Source organism: Pelodiscus sinensis, chromosome 27 (genome assembly GCF_052426305.1).
Source record: "Pelodiscus sinensis isolate ZL-2025 chromosome 27, ASM5242630v1, whole genome shotgun sequence".
Lineage (NCBI taxonomy): Eukaryota > Metazoa > Chordata > Testudines > Trionychidae > Pelodiscus > Pelodiscus sinensis.
In genome coordinates this window covers 9,945,031-9,962,977 of record NC_143078.1, presented here as the reverse complement: position 1 = coordinate 9,962,977, position 17,947 = coordinate 9,945,031, and the positions used below count along the sequence as shown (strand labels likewise).

Genomic DNA, 17,947 nt, shown 5'->3' with positions numbered 1-17,947 from the left:
TAGTCTACACTAATTCCTGCTGTCAATCTAATTTACGTGACTCCAGCTTTGCAAATAGTGTAGCAGAAGTCAACATACTAACTGCAGAGTCTTATCTGAGGGATAAGGTCGGTGGGGGCTGCTCTTCTGTTTGACCCTGGCTACTCTTGTCCTAGTAGAGCACTGGCATCGATGGGAATGTACTCAGAGATCGATTTATTGATTTATCATGTCTAAGCAGACGTGATAAATTGACAGCTGGTGGATTGATCACTGCAGCGTTGTTCCCTGGCATTGTGGAGACAAGCCCTTAGTGACCTCTCATCCTATTTATTTACCACCACCCCCATCTTTGTGTCATTGGTAAACTTGATCAGTAATGATTTTATGTTTTCTTCCAGGTCATTGATAAAAAATGTTAAACATCATAGGGCTAGAACTGATCCTTGTGGGGCTTTAAAAGAAAAACACCCACTTGATGATTCTCTGTTTATAATTAAATTTTGAGATATAGCAGTCAGCCAGTTTTTAATGCATTGATTATGTGCCATGTTGATTTTAGTTTTTTAATCAAAATGAGTCGTAGTATGAAGTCAAAAGCCCTATAGAAGCTGAAAGATGATATATTAATGCTACTTCCTTTATAAACCAAATTTGTAATCTCATCAGAAAATGATATTAGCAGAGGGTTTGTGAAATCTAGATCTGGACCTGAATTTTGGGGTTAGAACCAAGGTTTCCTTTAATCTTTTCCATCCATGTGCAGATGTTTTGCATGCATGCATGGAATTAATTTTTTTCATGTGCACCCAGGCATGTGCAAATGTGCACCACCAATAGAAACAAAAACCAAGCTGCCAACATTCTGCTAATTAGCTGGGCAGCATTTGAATCTCTCCTGCATGGCCGCACAAGTGCATGGCTTACAGGGAACACTGGTCTGAACTCATCTGTCTTGGACTGTAAATTTGTCACAGCAAGAGTGTTGTATTTTTATATCATCTATTAAGTCTTTGCTTTCAGGGCCAGGTCTTCAATTGGTATAAATCGGTATGGTTCCATTTAAGTCAGTGGGATTATGCCCATTTACACCAGTCGAGCTTCTGATTCACCATGCTCCGTAAGTGATAAACATTAATCTGCTGGTGCTCAGAATTGTCTTTATGGTGTTCTAATGAAATCCTAGGATGATTCCTTAAAATTTCCAAAGCCTTCAAAGCTTTGGAGGGTCCACTATGTCTGTATCACAGTCTTGCATCATCTGCCGTTATGCCTGGGCTCCCCTGGATTCTGTTCTAATGAGGAAATCAAGGGGCTTGGAGTTCCAAGAGTTGAGGGTGACATCTGCTCATAGTTTAGGGCTTTGCTGGACCTGATAGGCCCATGAGGGTAGTGTGAATCCAACTTGTCCCCATGATCCCAACTGGAGCTGCTAGAAATGAGGTGGGGCTTACTGGCTAATATGGCCAATGCAGAGTAGTTGAGGTGAGGTATTGGTTCTGTCCACTCTCTGTCCTTTTGGTCTGATGTGGGCTCTGTATGGTGCGAGGAGCAAGTGAATTCTGTGCTCTGTGGAGCATGAGGACTGCAATTATTGAAGAAAAGGGGCAAGCAGGGCAAGAGGCTTCTTGGTGGACACACCCACACAAAAGTCAAGCCCAGTCCAACCCCAACGATGCATCTGTATTCTCATATGGAGACCATTTTGCCATAGAGGAGTTCAGTTACTGGGCTATAAAATGGATTTATCAGGCTAACAGGCACCACGAAGGCTCCTAGTACATTCTCTTCTCTTTTTCTTTTTTTCAGTGTCAGGTAGAGGTGCTGACCTACAGAAGGTCTTTTAAAGGTATTTACAGACCAGCCCCAGGACTTGCAAATGCCAGGTTTGCCAGCCTCACTGAACCTGCCACCAGCATGTCAATACAATAGGAATGTCTGACAGCCACAGGGTCGGACCAGAGAGATACAAAAGAGTAACAGAAGAAGGGAGGTATATTTGCCTCAGACTGAGTAAATCTCTGTTCCCAGGGTAAACTGGCAAGGGCTAGTCCAGAACCAGCAAGCTCTTTCCATAATCAATGAGAGCAATTAAGCATCTGGAGTTAAATGGCTTACAGAGTCAAGTGAACTGAGGCTAGTTAGAACACCTGGGACCAGTTAAAGAACCAGTTGAGACTGGTTATAAAAAGAGCTGCTCTGCAGTTTGTTAGTGCACAGGAAGCTGAGAGGACAGAGGGGATGCTACAGAGAGTCTGGGAGGAGCAAGCACCAGCAAAGTCTAGTAGGAAGATAAGGTGATGGAGAAGGTGGGGGGAAATAGCCCAGGGATTTTGTAGCTGTCTCACAGCAGGTGTTGGAGACTTTTACAGGCAACTGCTATTACAGGGCCCTGGGCTGGAACCCAGAGTAGAAAGTGGGCCCCGGTTCCCTCCAACACCCACTTCCATTCCACTCGGGGAAAAGAAAGAGGTTTCCCCAGCCCTGTTCCATTTGGGGGTCCACTGAGACTGTGGAGTTTGGTTCCCTCTATACCTTCAGCAGGCCAATGATGAGCAGAGCTCAACAAACAGCAAGCTGTTGCCCTAGGTGTGGTGCTTAAATTGAGGGCAGCCATGAGCCTCTGAGGCAAGCAATTCACCTGAAAGCTCAGGACCCACCAGAGCTGAGTGGGAGCTTTGTCACAAATGATAGGCAAGGTAACATCTCATTGTATGTTCTCCTTTCCTGATAGCCCGAGTCATTCTTTTCCCTGACAATTAATTCTTCAGATACTAGAGAGACAAAGTATGGGAGGTGATATCTTTTATCAGGCCAACTCCTTTCTGTGAGAGAGGCAAGCTCTCATGCGTACACAAAGCTTTTCTCTCTCACCAACAGAAGTTGGTCCAGTAAAAGATATTGCCTCATTTACCTTGACTGTCTGATATCCTGGGACCAACATGGCTACAAGGACACTGCATACATAGCTCTAGAGCAGAGGTGGAGAACCCTTTTTGGGTTGGGAGCTGCTGACTTACAGAGACATCAGTAGGGGCTGCACAGAAGTGAAAAGCAAAAAAACCCAAACAAACCCCAAGCCCCACATTCCCCTTGCACACCGGAGCCTGGGGGGCCCAGGCTAGTAGATTTTGTAGGTCCCCCTACACTCTAGGGTGGGGCCAAAATGAGGAGTTCAGCATGTGGGAGGGGGTTGTTGGGAAGCAGGCTGGGTGTGTGTGGTCTGCGCAGCAGGGAGGGTGCAGGAGCAGGCTGTGGGTGGGAGGTCTGGGTGGAAGGGAGGGTTCAGGAACAAAGTGGGGGGGGGGGGTCTGGGCAGGAAGAGGGTTGTAGGCTGGAACGCTATCCAGGCAAGCCAGCCCCTGGGTGGTATATTCCCCACTCCTGCTCTAGACACTGATATCTCCAGCTAGTAGAAATAAGAATATTTATGGGTGTGTTTGTGTACTGGAATTGGACAAACTTTTGGACAGAGCTTGCAAGCAAGCAAACCAATCTGTTCATCTTAACAGGTCTCCCACTGGGTTTGCAAACCTTTTGGGGGAACTTGGGCCTGAATTTCATGTGGCAGTTGTCTGGAGCCTCTCCGTTATGGTTGAGATTTGATTTGAGTTGCCAAGTCCGTTTGGACCCTTAGTTCATACTGGAGACCCATTGTTACGGGTTAGGGCAACCACACCTGTCGTGGCCCAGCCAGGGCACCCAGGCTCCCAGCTCCTTGGCCGTCACTCTCTCGAATGGAGACACCTGACCAGGGTGTCCCCAGACGGCCCACAGTTCCTGCAGTCACTGTGAGAGTTTCCCCAGCAAGGCAGAGACCTTATTCCTGCACTTTGTGTTCTCCGCAGAGGCCATAACAGCCCAGGGTTCTAAGTTTGGACGTGGATTTTTCTAAACAAGCACATCAATTGTTGAGGTGAGAGCATTGCAGATAAAACCTATTAAAACAATTAAATATCCAATAGGTATGCTAATAAGCTTAGCAGAGGTCACTTCCTCAGTCTCTATAAGGGCTTTGGTCCTGTTCGCAGAGGCTGAATTCCTGTGCAAAGGAGCCTACGCACAAGGTTTGTGCACCACTTAAATCCTCAAAATAGGGGTAAGTGGGACTTGTCAGAGGCCTTGTGCACAGGCGTGATGTCCACTGGTGAAATACTTTCTCAAAAGTGAACCACTGTGCAGGGGACCTTTGACTCCAAAGAGGATGAAGAGAGGCTGTTTTGAGTGGTGGCAGATGGCAGAACAAGGAGCAATGGTCTCAAGTTACAGTGGAGAGGTCTAGGTTGGATATTAGGAAAACTATTTCCCTAGGAGGGTGGGGAAGCACTGGGATGGGTTCCCTAGGGAGGGGGTGGAATCTCCATGCCTGGAGGTTTTTAAGTCCCAGCTTGACAAAGCCCTGGCTGGGATGATTGAGTTGGGGTTGGTCCTGCTTTGGGCAGAGGGTTGGACTAGATGACCTGCTGAGATCTCTTCCAGCCCTGGGATTCTATGATTCAACCAGACCACACAGCACTGTGGAAGCACTCGAAGGGTTGGGTGGGTTAACAAACCACAGAGGGTGTGGCTATTGCTTCTGCTGGATGCTTTATTTAATTCTAATTCATTTGTGGCATTTGGTTAGATTAGGACGGCTAATTAGTTGTCATAACCTGATCTGTGTTCATGCCCAGTTGCAGCAGGAGCAGCTGGAGTCAAAGACCAGACCAGCCTGGCAATTTTGCAGGTAGGTTTTCCCATTCACGCAGTGGTAGAAGTAGTTCTTGTTAGATGGGTCTGGGTAGAGGCCGCTGGCCTTGCTGGCACAGAAGCCGCTACCCCCGGAGCTGCTGGGGTTGCTGCCGGAACCGCTGCTGGGGTTGCTACCGGAACTACCGCTCCCGCTCCCGCTGCTGGGCGCTTCTGTGATTGGGGAAATAGGCTGAGCAGGGGCTGTGCAGCCTGAAATGAAAGAAGAGAATCACAAATCAAGCATGATCCTACCAGGAAACAGGCCACATGTGCACTTCATTCAGGAGGATTGATTTAGCTACCCTCCCATTTTCCTCCCCTCTTCCCCGCCCCCGCCACCACTTCAGTGATGGAGCTCCAAGAAACAACTTTCAGCGCTTGGATTCATAGTCACTGAAGTTTGCTTAGATTCAGATCTGGGCTTCTGATGGCTCTTTAATAAAGATGACACTGAACTATTACATTCCAATTTGGATCCGGTTTCCAAAAATTTAGGCCCATTCCTGCCTGATCTGCGGCAGCTCCTTCTTTTCCTCTGCTGGGTCTTCCCTATAGCGCTGTAAGCAGGACTCAATCTTTATTCTGCTACTCCAGAGCCTGTCTTACCATTAATAGATATTATCAATTGAAATGAACTGCAAACTCTCTCAGGCAGAGGAAAAGCCACAGAGCTAGGTCCCTTTGCCACTGAACAGCTGACTTTGCAGCTCACTCAAAGGCATTTTTGCAAGGGGAAAGGGAAAATAATGTTCTAAAATAAGGAGTTGCGGATAGTTACTTGCCTATATCTGATCTTAAGAGAGATGCTATTCAGGGCTAGGGATGCCAGATGGTTTAACAAATAATACAGACCCCACTCCCCCTCAAAAAAAAAAAAAAAAAAAAAAACTACCAGGAAAAAATTCTGTTGAGGAAAAAAAAGAGGGGGGAGACCAAAGTTGTTAAGCAAAAAAAAAAAAAAAGGGGGGGGTGGCGGGGGGGGGGGGGGGGGGGGGACGCAGCAGGGGAAAATTGGACCTGCCGGGATTCCATCCAAGGGAAACAGGAAATACTGGACATTTCACCTGTTTTTTTTTTACCGGACAGGGGACCCTAATAACAGACAGTCTGGGCGAAAACTGGACACCTGGTAACCCTATTATCAGGGCTGGCTTGAATCAAGCAGAAAGCAATAAACAGTTCACTACTAGCAAGCAGAGTCTCATCTCTGCTTGCAAACAGGATGTTCATTCTGTGAGCCTGTCGTGCTGAAGTTACTCACTAGTGCTCTGCAGGCCCAGGGCATTCTTCAAAGTGTTGATCAGGGGGAATTTGCCCTGGTTGCAGAAAGTGCCAGTGAAGTCATCCAGGTCCAGGGACCAAACCATAGCACCTCCAAAGTTATTCTTCATCAGCCATTGAGCCTGTGAAGTGCCAGGAAAGAAGCTCAAATCAGTGCACATGTGAATGCCGGCTGGGAGCTTCATCCAGCATTTGTGCATCAGAAGGTCTCACCATACCTTGATGTTGAAGCTCTTGATATTGTCATAACCAAGCCACTCGCTGCCCTGGTAGGCATAAGGGACAGACTGAGGGGCATCCCAAACCTGGGTGGCTCCGTTCTTCAGGAAAGTGCAGATCTAAGGCAAAGAGAAGAATTTTAATGAGCATCCTATCAAAAAGAACAAGTCCAACCTGTGACAATTTCTCTGGCTTGCTCATTAATCATGACCATCCGTATTGTCTCTAAGGAACTGCATTCCTTAATCAGCCCCGGTTAAATTAATTTAAATAACATCCAGAGATGATGTGGAAGAATTAGACACACCGCAGGGAAAAGAATTAGAGTAGGTCTCCTAATTGCTTTAGCTTGTGGACTCAGGAATGAATCGCTTCGTTTACCTTTTGTGTCAAACAAGGCATTTGTGATGTGCAAGGACGAGGGAGGATTTTATCCTGTTTCTGACACATTAAGCTGAAATTAGCTAATGTAATAGCATTTGTTTTTGAATCAGGCAGAATCAGTCACCAGAAATAATGCATTCTGTGATTCTGGATCCTTGTTTTGTTTCTCTTTGTCCATGAACAAACTATTATTTTGTTTAAGAATTAGCTAGTTGTAATTATTCAGTGGGCTTTGTTACAACTTGAGACCACTGGCTAACAGTTTGATGTGACAGGAGAGGAATCACGCAACGATTACCTGTTGTGTTCCCTCCCTCTGGGGCATTTGGTATTAGCCACTGTCGGCAGACAGGATACTGGGCTAAATGGACCTTTGGTCTGACCCATTATGGCCGTTCTTATGGCATGAGTATTTGATTTGTGTGGGATGAGTGAGCACCAATACCTCATAGTAAGCCCAGAACCCAGACTGTCTTGTGTATGGCCCAGCAGGGCCGGGGCCGGAGGTGGGCGCGCCGACGGCAGTGTTGGATGGGTTGCTCAGGATGAAGGTGTGTCCGTAGGTTGGGAATCCAACAATGAGCTTCTCAGCCGGAGCCCCGTTGTTCAACCAGTAATTCATGGCATAGTCCTAGAGGCAACAGATGAGCTAAAGTCTCGCCAAGGAGCTGCAAACTGCAAGGGTAAGTCTTACATTTGTTGGCACTTTTAAGGCTGATGTCATTACAGGCCTAAAGAACCTCGCCCCTAAGCTTTCAAGAGATACTTACAACATTGAAGTAGATATTGCTGCCAGTATCTGCCGGGCCTTGGTTCAGGGGGCTGTTCTCTCCAGTGTATCCTTCCCAGGAGCCATGGAAGTCATAGGTCATCACATGGAAGTAGTCCAGATACCTGGGAGGAGCATGACGTACATGGTTCCCTCTAATGTTGTCCATCATTGTGTGTAATATATTTTGTTATGGGCACAGTGGTAGGTACGGATATGCACCACCAATAGAAACACATGCTGTGGACTCCTGCCTGCTGTAGGCATTCTGTTCATCAGCTGGGTGGCATTTGAATCACTCCTGGGAGGCCGCCCAAGCTATCAGCTTACAAGGAACATGCATCTTACATGCATCTATCTCAAATTCTTTTAAAACCGCGGAATGGTTCATGCTCTTGTTAGTGCTGGCTCCACAGAGGTGACACTTGTCATGCTCCCATTTTCTGCATGCATGGTATTTCTGCTCCTCTTTGGGTCTTGTGCATCTCTATGGTGGGATTAGGGTTTAACTCATAGTTGCCAAGGAGTGCTTACCACTAAGTGCAGTTGTGTCCTAGGAGCATATCCTTCATTGGCTCAGTGCACCTACCAAAGCAGGGGAGACCTAATGAGTTGTCCTACTATTCGAAATCTGAATATCAGATCCTCAGGCTGTCTTCTGTTCTAGGATGCCAATTTATCCGCTGAAGTAGACCCGTCCCCCTAACACTACTTAGGCCAGATCTACACTAAAGGGGAAGGTCAAATTAAGATATGCAGCTCCAGCTATGTTAATTAAGCTGGAGTTGACATATCTTAATGTAAGCTTAGCCGCTGCCCCCACAGCAGGCGGCCGATGGGAGCAAATGCTCCTGTCAACTTCCCTTACTCCTTGCAGAAACAGGAGTACCAGCCGCTGATGAGGGCTCTCTCTGAGTTTGATTTAGTGGGTCTTTCCAAGACCTACTAAATCAAACTCCGGGAGAAGATCGATCATGGTGGCATTAATCTTCCGCCTAGTGAAGACATGGCCTTCATAACTACAGTTTAGTGTTGCTAACGACTAAAATAGAGGTCACGTTTTGACCTTCCTGCCCTTGCTTGGCAACTGCCATATGATGCATATTTGCCTTTGTTAGATGGGAAAAGAAAGTCAGCTTTTATGAAAAAGAAGACAACTCTGCCATCTGAAAGCCTGGTACTCACTGGCCAAGCTGAGGAATCTGGTAGCCTGACTCAATGTTAGAGAGCCCTGCAGCCACAGCGGCGGTGACCAGGAGCCTGGGTCTGTTAACCTGCTTGGCCTCCTGCTCGAAGGCCTCCAGCATTTCCTAGGAGACATCAAGGAAAAAGTTAGTTGTTACCTACCACCATGGCTGAGTCCTCATGGCCGTCATGAGGCCAGAGAAGTGCTCAAGCAGCCGTCAAGCCCCTTTCCGTCTCTAATGTATGTGCTTGAGATCCTCCTGACCAGTGCAACTGAAAGGAAGCCTGCCTCATATTGTGATCTTGGGGGATGGAATTAAAGACATTTGTCTGCCCTGGGAGACTTTTAATCTGTTAGTAGAGGAGCCTCGTTACAATCACGATGCTGAAATTGTGACTCTCAATATTTTCAGTGTTTAGGTTTGAGTCTAGTACTCTAAGGACCAGAGAGTCCACTGGTGGGAGCACCCGGGGGAGGTTCTGTCACCTGTATTGCAGAGGAGAGTGCTGCAGTGAGATTGTCTGAGTGCTCCCTTGTGAAGAGCAGGTATGTATCTTGTCCTAAATCAATTACTCTAATTCTGAATTAACACAGAATCTGATTTATCCTCTGAAGTAGACCCATCACGCTAATACTACTTCGGCCAGATCTACACTAAAGGGAATTTACTGAGATTCGGGGCCTTATCCTCAATTTCCTTCCATGTGAATTGCCTGTTGGGTGTCTCAACAGCCTATATCTTATTCCCACTTTACCTGAACCAGGACGGTGAAGAGGCCCTTGTCCTGGGCAGTGCTGCCTCTGGAGCCAGGGTATTCCCAGTCAAAGTCCAGCCCGTCAAATTCATACTGGCGCAGGAATGTGATGACGGAGCTGATGAAGGTCTGGCGGTTTTGAGGGGTGGAAACCATTGCAGTAAATCTAGGGAAGCAGAGGAGTAAAGGGTCCATGGATGTAGCTGCTGCTTGTTCCCATCTATCTCTGCAATACCGTGATGCAGCCACAGGAAGGGGATGGGTTGGACTTACGGTGCTGTTCCAAAATTCCAGCCTCCGATAGCCAGGAGGGTCTTGAGTTGTCCGTTCCTGCAAAAAGGGTGGAGGATTAAAAAAAGTTTCCCAACAGGTAAAAATATTTAAGCTTATTTCTAGTCGTGACGGACAGACCAACTTAAACAATTGGGGTGTGTCTAGACTACAGGGTTTAAAAAACTTCCCCTGCGTCTAGACTGCTGCCACGTTCTTTCTAAAGTAAATCGAAAGAATGTGGCAGTTTTCTCGACCATGGAAAACCTCATTTTACGAGGAAGAACGCCTTTTCTCAAAAGTGCTCTTTCAAAAAAAGGTGCTATTAATGCAAACTGTGCTTTTTTGAAAGAGAGCATCCAGACTGCCTGGGTGCTCTCTTTCGAAAAAGTGGCTTGCTTTTTCAAAAGTACTGATTGTAGTCTAGACGCTCTTTCGAAAGAGGCTTGCACTCTAGACGTAGCCTTGGTCTCTTGCTACTTTTAATAATGGTGACTTATTTGCCTTCTTCAGCTGCATTCTGTTACATGGTCTGATGACTAAACCAAGACTAGATTTAGGGACATCCTTAAATCCACAGTGGGAGTCAACATGTATTTTCATCCTTGCTATCTGCCTCTTTTCTTTGGATTCTCTCAAGCAATGCCTGAGCTGGAAATGTCATTGGTCTGCACTTGATCAAGCTGCTCTCTCTGTCAAGATAGAGAGAGATTTATTGCCTAGACATGGATCATTTTGGAAGAGGAAGGTTGCTACATGAACTTTGTTGGGCATAGAATCATAGAACACGAGAACTAGAAGGAACCTCAAGAGGTCATTGAGTCCAGTCCCCTGCCTTCCTGGCAGGACCAAGCACTATCTAGACAATCCCTGATAGACATCTATCTAACCTGCTTTTAAATATCTCCAGAGATGGAGATTCCACAACCTACTTAGGCAATTTATTCCGGTTTTTATCCACCTTGACAGTTAGGAAGATTTTTCTAGTGTCCAACCTAAACGTCCCTTGCTGCAGTTTAAGCCCATTGCTTCTTGTCTTATCAACAGAGGCCAAGGAGGACAATTTTTTCCCCTCTTCCTTGTGACACCCATTTAGATACTTCAAAACCACTATCATGTCCCCTCTCAGTCTTCTTCTTTCCAAAGTCAACAAGCCCAGTTCTTTCAGTCTTCCCCCTCATAGCTCATTTTCTTTAGCCCTTTAATCATTCTTGTTGCTCTTCTCTGGACATTTCCAATTTCTCCACATCTTTCTTGAAATGTGGTACGCAGAACTGGACACAATACTCTAACTGAAACCTAATCAGCTCAGAGCAGAGCAGAAGAACGACTTCTAGTGTCTTGCTCACAATACTCCTGTTAATGCATCCCAGAATCATGTTTGCTTTTTTTGCAACAGTGTCACACTGTTGACTCATATTTAGCTTGTGGTCCACTATGACCCTAGATCCCTTTCTGCAGTACTCCTTCCTAGACAATTGCTTCCCATTCTGTGTGTGTGAAACTGATTGTTCCTTCCTAAGTGGAGCACTTTGCATTTGTCCTTATTAAACTTCATCCTAGTTACTTCCGACCATTTCTTGAGTTTGTCCAGATCATTTTGAATCTGGGACTAGGTTTTATTACCATCCACAGCAGTGATGGACAAGAGATACCCCTTTATTCTAGATACCTACTGGTTTTTCAAGCCATTGAAGGATTTGTAGAGTGTCACATCATTCCATTCAATCGTGGCGATCTCATTGTTGGACATTCCAGCGAAAGCATAGATCAAGTGAGTACACAGGCATGGGTCAATGTTGTCAGGTTTGAATTTCCCAAGGCCTGGTCTATATTGGCCCCAGTTGGTGAAATAACATGTCAGTAGATAGGCAGAGCCTACAGAGAAGAGAGGGAGATATTAAGAGTAGAATAAAACAATCGGCGAAACCCCAAAATTATAAAAATTGCAGTGGGTTCTCCTTCACTACACTAGATAGGAGGTACCAGTTGAGTCTTAGCATGATTTTCCATGATCGTTTTATGTTGTATTCACAGACAATGCAGCTGAGGTAGGTTGTATTAAGAACTTAGTAAATAAAGTCAATCTAAATTTATTGATGGAATATTTCCTTGCAATCTAGCCAACTACAAAAGCAGGTTCTCCTCTCTTGGTGTTCACATCTCCACATCAGCTGCTAGAAGTGGGTCTCATCCTCCCTGACTGAATTGACCTCGTTATCTCTAGCCTTACTCTTGATTGGAACTCTTCTCTTATGCCTGTATATTTATACCTGCCTATGGAATTTCCACTACATGCATCTGACGAAGTGGGTCTTTGCCCATGAAAGCTTATGCTCCAATAAATCTGTTAGTCTATAAGGTGCCACAGGACTTCTTGTTGTTCTTGCAGATTCAGACTAACACGGCTACCCCTCTGATACTTGCAGTCTAAGAAGTCACTAATCTAGGGTGCTCAAGTTTACACAAGTATCAGTTCGCAGAGAAAAACATTTTGATTTAATCTTTCTTCCACTTTTCTTTCATTAAATCTTTTGTGCGAGGAGCTGTCGGTCATGATGTGGGATTTGAGCTGATTGACCTTGTTTCTGTGAGGCTGCTGCTGAGTTGCTTAACAAAAAGCCAACTTTCTTTCTTTGTTTTTATTTAAATGAAGGAATCCTCCTCTTGTTGTACAATGTACCAAGCCACATTAATTCCTGATGTTGCACTACTCAAGCTCACAGAGATTCGGGGAAGCCCCCTTAGTTTGTCAGTGGCACCTGTTCCTTTTATACCTTTTTTTAATCTACAAAGAAAGCTACTCAAAACTCTAGTGTCTTTTTCAAAGTTGACTACCAGCTAGGGAAATTAAATTGCGGATAATCAGCTAATCAAGTAGTCAATGGAATTTCCATCGACTACTCTATTAGTCAATGGGGGAGGGGGACTTGCTAATCCCACAGCAGCTCTGCACTTTAAATATAGTAAGACCCAGGCTGCAGCCTAGTTCCTATTACATTTAAAGTGCAGTTCCGCAGCGGGGTTAGCTTCCAGGGTCGGTGCGAGCTGGAACTAAGCAGTCCTGGCTCGCCCCGGTTCTAGGACTCAAAGTGGCCTTGTCTCCTCTGCCCTCTTTCCCCCCACACCACAGAGACAGTGCTGGGGGGAACTGACATTTAAGCTGGTTCTCCCCAGCATTGGGTCCTGCTCCCTCTCCCCCCCCTTTGCTGCCTTTGACACAGAGGCAGTGAGGAGAGTGGGAAAGCAAGTAGTCGACTTGACTACTCGATAAGCATAGGCTTGTCAGATAGTCAACAAGTCGACTACTCCCTTACATCCCTACTACCAACCCAGTTCTAGTATGATGCTTTAATAAGTTAAACACATTAACTTAGATAGATAGAAAGAGTATACAATTGATTGTAAGCTACTTCCCCCCCCCCCTTTCCTTGACTCTCTCCACCTAAAAGAGTTAACTAAAAGAATACAAAGTATATTAAACTATCCTCCTTTTCCAAAGGGGAAACAAAAATCAAAACATGTTTTCAGAATTAAAAAAAGCTCATACCAATCTGTGCATTCAGCAGGAGTGCCAAACCTTTAAAGAAAAAGAGAATAATTACAACACTAAACCTGGGACTGTGCAACTATTAGATGAGTATCACTGCAGCACCTATAATATCTCCTGTGCCCCATTACTGTGCATTTGAGAATATTGGAGTAGTAAAGGAAAGAACTCTTTTTGGTTCACTGACAACTTTTGAGTCTTTGTATCTCTGAAGTAAATTTTGCATTTTACAGTTCAATAGCTGTTTAAACAACACTAGGAATAGCTCTTAACTCAATAGGAGTGTGTGTGTGTGTGTGTGTACAATGGGAATATATATGTATTTTCCGTGTTTTTTATATGCATTCTCAGTGTTGTTTAAACAGCTGCTGAATTGTAAAACACATATATATAAAAAAATTGACATAAGAATTATTTCAGGGCCCACATCCTCTGAATTAGTTTGTTCCCGGTGACAGGAATCTCTCTTGATTTGCTGAAATTAACAAATACTACAGATATTTGATCAGAATCAGTTTTAGAATTACTCTGGCTGCAAAAACCAGATATCCTCTACAGAATCAAAAGGAAAGGATGAGGAAAAATGTCACTTATTGCCTATACTAGATGATCAAGAAGTGTGTTTATTTTGGCTTTCTAATATTTGCTTTCTAAGAGCAAGTGTTTAATAAAAACACATAACTCGTATTATGGATTATTATAAAGAATCATGGCTATTAATACTTTGTTCTTATGGAGCACTTATTGTCCATACAGCTCCAAGTGCTTTACAAAGGTGGCCGGTATCATGATTGCCAGTTTACATATGGGGAAACGGAGGCACCTACCGGGAAAGTGACTTGTTCTAGGTCACTCAGCAGGCCATAGCAGGGCTGTGAATAGAACCCAGGTCTTCTGAATGCCTTGCTGGTGCTCTATTCACTAGGAAACACTGCCTCCCCCTTTGTCCCTTGCAAAAGATAATTTTCTTTCCAGTTATACATGTGGGAAAACGTCTTGCAATGTTTTTATTTAACTTTTATATTTCCAAACACCCATTTTCCTTTAACTACTCTCTTTGTAAAGTCTTTTAAAACATCACTCTATCTCTCTTTTTACATTTTGGCCTTGCTCAGAAGTTTTGCCGCACTTGTGTTTAAATTCATGGAGCAGGGCTACTTATCACTGCTTGGTCTTGGACCTCTGGGCCATACATCAAATCCTGTTAGTTTCCCTCCCCAGGTCAGGTAGGCCTTAGGGTTGGTTATATAAAGCAAAGCCCTTAACATCAGGACATCCTGTCACCCTAACCAGGTATCAAAAGGTTCAGGCTAGAACTGGCCTAGGCTGTGACATCATGTCTGGTGACATCATATCCAGAACATTGTCCTTGCCTGTGACATCAAAACGAGGCAGGACTTCTGGTCAAGGTGCTTCCAAGGACATTGCAATCATTATCTCTTCCATCCATCTCCTTGACATTTAGGAGTAGGTCAATATCTCAATCCCATAACTGATCATGCAATAAAATTGCATCAGTATTACATAAATCATTTCACAGGAACTCAGTTGGCTAGGCCCTGAATGTTGCCCCATTTCACCCCTTTCATGTTGCAGGAAAGACACCTGAGCTTCTTCCAAAGCCCTCTCAAATAGTTGTCCTCCACATCTCAACAGGCAGTGTTGTTAAAGCCATGTTGGTGAGACAGACTAGCTTTCAAGCTTACGCAGAGCTCTTCCTCAGGTCTGGGAAAGGAAAGTTTGTCTTTCTCACCAACAGCAGCTCATCTGAGAAAAAATATTACCTCACCCACCCTTTACGTCTCAGGTCATTTTGGGTAGGTCTACACTTTGATCCAGGAGTGTTAATCCCATCTGTACATGCCCCTGTGAGGCCAGGTCTACACTAAAAGGGGATGTCAAAACAAGATACGAAATTTCAACTACATTAATTATGTAGCTGGAGTTTTGCCTTTCCCTGACCTTCCCACAATGGGAGGCCAAAGGGGGCAAATGCTTACATCAGCTTCCCTTACTCCTTGCACAAGCAGGAGTATTGGATGCTGACGGGGGCACCCTCTGAGTTTGATTTAGCGAGTCTTAACCATACTCGATAAATGGAACTCCGGAAGATCAATCGCAGCTGCGGTGACCTTCCATTTAATATAGACATGGCCTAAGAGAAGTTACAGAGTTGAACTTACCGGTAAGAAGCATCAACTTGGCCATCTTTCCTCGTACTGATACAGTATTGCCTCTCTCTGGCTTTTATATCATGCTTTCCCTCTGGGCTGTGCTATCCCTCTATCACCAAAACCATGGGAAGATTGTGGCATTTGATGATTAGCGGCATGTAACACATCGGAAAATAGGAACCAATATCTATGGTACAATGGACCCATTGGAGAATCTGAGTCTAAGAAAACAGTGTTATCAGTCTTCATATTTTACAGAGCAGCTGGACCCCTGGTAGAAATAGATTACAGTGTTACACATCTTGGGAGTGCTTGTTCTACTGATCAATTTTAGATTATATAATAAATTACACAGTACTAAATAGTTACTGCACACACACACACTGTACTAGTAGATATTGTGTTACATAATCTGCTTATACAAGGCTTTTCTACTCTTGGTTCTAGTTTAGCTGGAATCAAGGACACCCATGTAGGATTTCTGTAATTTAGTTAACCAGCTCACCTGAACCATTTTTGACAAGGGGAGGCACTTAGGGTCTGGTTCCGCTCTCACTTACATCTGTCTAAGACTAGAGCTATGCTCTGAGCTGGGTGACATCTTGTTGTGGATTGAATTAAAACCTCATTCAAACTGACGTATGAATGCACCATTCATTTAAAGCCGTTCGTAACAAACCCATGGGGGTGGGCACACCTAAAGCAAGGCCCAGAAGCTAGCTCCATGTGGGCAAGGGGTTGTCATTTGAGACATGTGGCACGCAGACACTGAGAACAGACAAGGAGAGAGAGAGAGAGAGAGAGAAGGTGGGTGAGGTAATATTGTTCATTGAACCAGCTGGTGTTGGTGAGGGAGACAGCAAGCGTTCTGGAACAATGTTTATAGTGAGGGGCGGAGAGACATTCAGTCAAACTGTAAGCCCTGTATATAATGGAAACCTAAGGGAGACAGGGCTGTTTCTCAGGTCTGGGATGCGTATTCTGAGCATCACAGCTAAATGAAAGGCTCAGTGTCAGGCGGACCAGGCTGTTTAGCATACCCGTACTCAAGGGACCATTCAAGACAGAGTGGCCTGTTAGCATCTCTGCAGTTATAGGACAACAGGAAGGGGCTAGTGGGTCACAGACTGTTGTACTAAGCTGTAAAATGTTTATTGTCTGGTGTCTCTGTTCAGTCCACGATTCTACAGTTCTCAGACCTGAGGAAAACCTCCTTGTGGCTCGAAAGCTTGTTTCCTTCACCAGCAGAAGTTGGTTCAGTAAAAAATATTACCTCACCCACCACGTCTGTGTACTATCCTGGGGCCAACATGTCTACAACAACACGGCACAGAAGAACAGAGGGAGTCAGAGGCAAAAAGCAAGAAAGCCAAGCAGTAGCTTGACAGCACAGTGGGTAATAAACCTGTAGCCGACCTGACTGAGGTGGAGGGTCCCCGCTGGTTCCCTCTGGGTGCCACACGCCCCTGACTGTGTTCCCCTGCCCCACTGGATTGTGCACGAAGTCTCCTCCCCCTCGTGATGTCTAGAAGGAACCACCCCTTCTAGCTAAGTCCCACCCCTACTGCCTAAGGCCCTGCCCCTTTCGGGACCAGACTACAACCACTATTAACATCGGTGAAGTGGGCCTCCTGCAGAAATTATTGCCCACCCCTGCACTTGCACCTAACCATTTATTCTCCATTTTGTATTTGTCCTTTTCATTTCTCCTTTCTAAGGGCAGGACTTTGCATTTGTCTTTACTGAATTTCATTTGGCTTATTTCAGACCAACTTTCCAACTTGCCAAAGTTGTTTTGAATTCTAATTCTGTCCTCCAAATTGCTTGCAGCCCTGTCCCAGCTTTCATTCACAAATTTTAAAATAACATTTTCCATTCCATTATCCATTCCATTTCTGAAAATATAGAATAATACAGGACCCAGGACTGACCCCTGCAGGATCCCAGTAGGTACATTCCCCAAGTCTGATAGTGATGGCTTGATGACTACCCTGTAATACTGTCTTTCGACACGTTTTGCACCCACTTAATAGCGGTGTCATCTAGACCACATTCCCTAGTTTGCTATGAGTGCCGTTTGCAGTGAACAGGTGTATTCCTATTTTGCTCCAAGGTCTGTGGGGATGCTGTGTATTTTAATTGACCCTTTTTGCTGCTTGGCCTGCATTTCCCCAGATGTATCACAACTTTTCCCCAGGTGTTAGGTATCCTTCATGTTTGACTGGCACCTGATATTGCTGGCTTCCCAGCTACAGGCTCTGGATTCCTAAAAGAGTTTCAGTTCTCAAAAATCTGGGCATTATGATGTTATCTTGGATGCTCAGCTCCCTAACTCTAGCATAGCTCTGGGTGGCAGGTGGTGCTTCCACCCTGGCATCCGGCCATGCGGACAGATCAATAGACATGAGCACTTCCAAGTCTTGTAAAGTTAGTTTGCCTTGAAATGGACACCTGCTTTGTTTAGTCCATGCTTTCTGCACCTTTCTGTGATTTCTGCATTGCTCTCAGACAGAGAATCTCATCTTCTTGTTTGGTTGCCATATTTTCTTGTTACAGGGTGGCTCTGTAAAAACCACTTTTCTGTTGGTTTGCAATACTACAATTTATGTGCATTTTCAGTAGCATGGGGGACGGCACTATAAGGCCACT

The 17,947-nt window shown here is 45.0% G+C and overlaps 1 protein-coding gene across 1 annotated transcript; it reads right to left on the bottom strand.

Annotated features, from left to right (window-relative positions):
- Positions 1–4,584: 4,584 nt before the first annotated feature.
- LOC102447603 (acidic mammalian chitinase-like) lies at positions 4,585–14,389 on the bottom strand. The gene is made up of 11 exons (XM_075910065.2): positions 13,952–14,389; positions 13,125–13,154; positions 11,251–11,452; positions 9,578–9,634; positions 9,305–9,470; positions 8,549–8,673; positions 7,365–7,488; positions 7,040–7,225; positions 6,210–6,329; positions 5,972–6,113; positions 4,585–4,920 (listed from the first exon to the last, which is right to left on the bottom strand). Exons 3-11 carry the CDS (start codon positions 11,325–11,327, stop codon positions 4,643–4,645), a joined length of 1,275 nt encoding a protein of 424 aa, XP_075766180.2. The 5' UTR covers positions 11,328–11,452; positions 13,125–13,154; positions 13,952–14,389; the 3' UTR covers positions 4,585–4,642.
- Between the last annotated feature and the right edge of the window lie 3,558 nt (positions 14,390–17,947).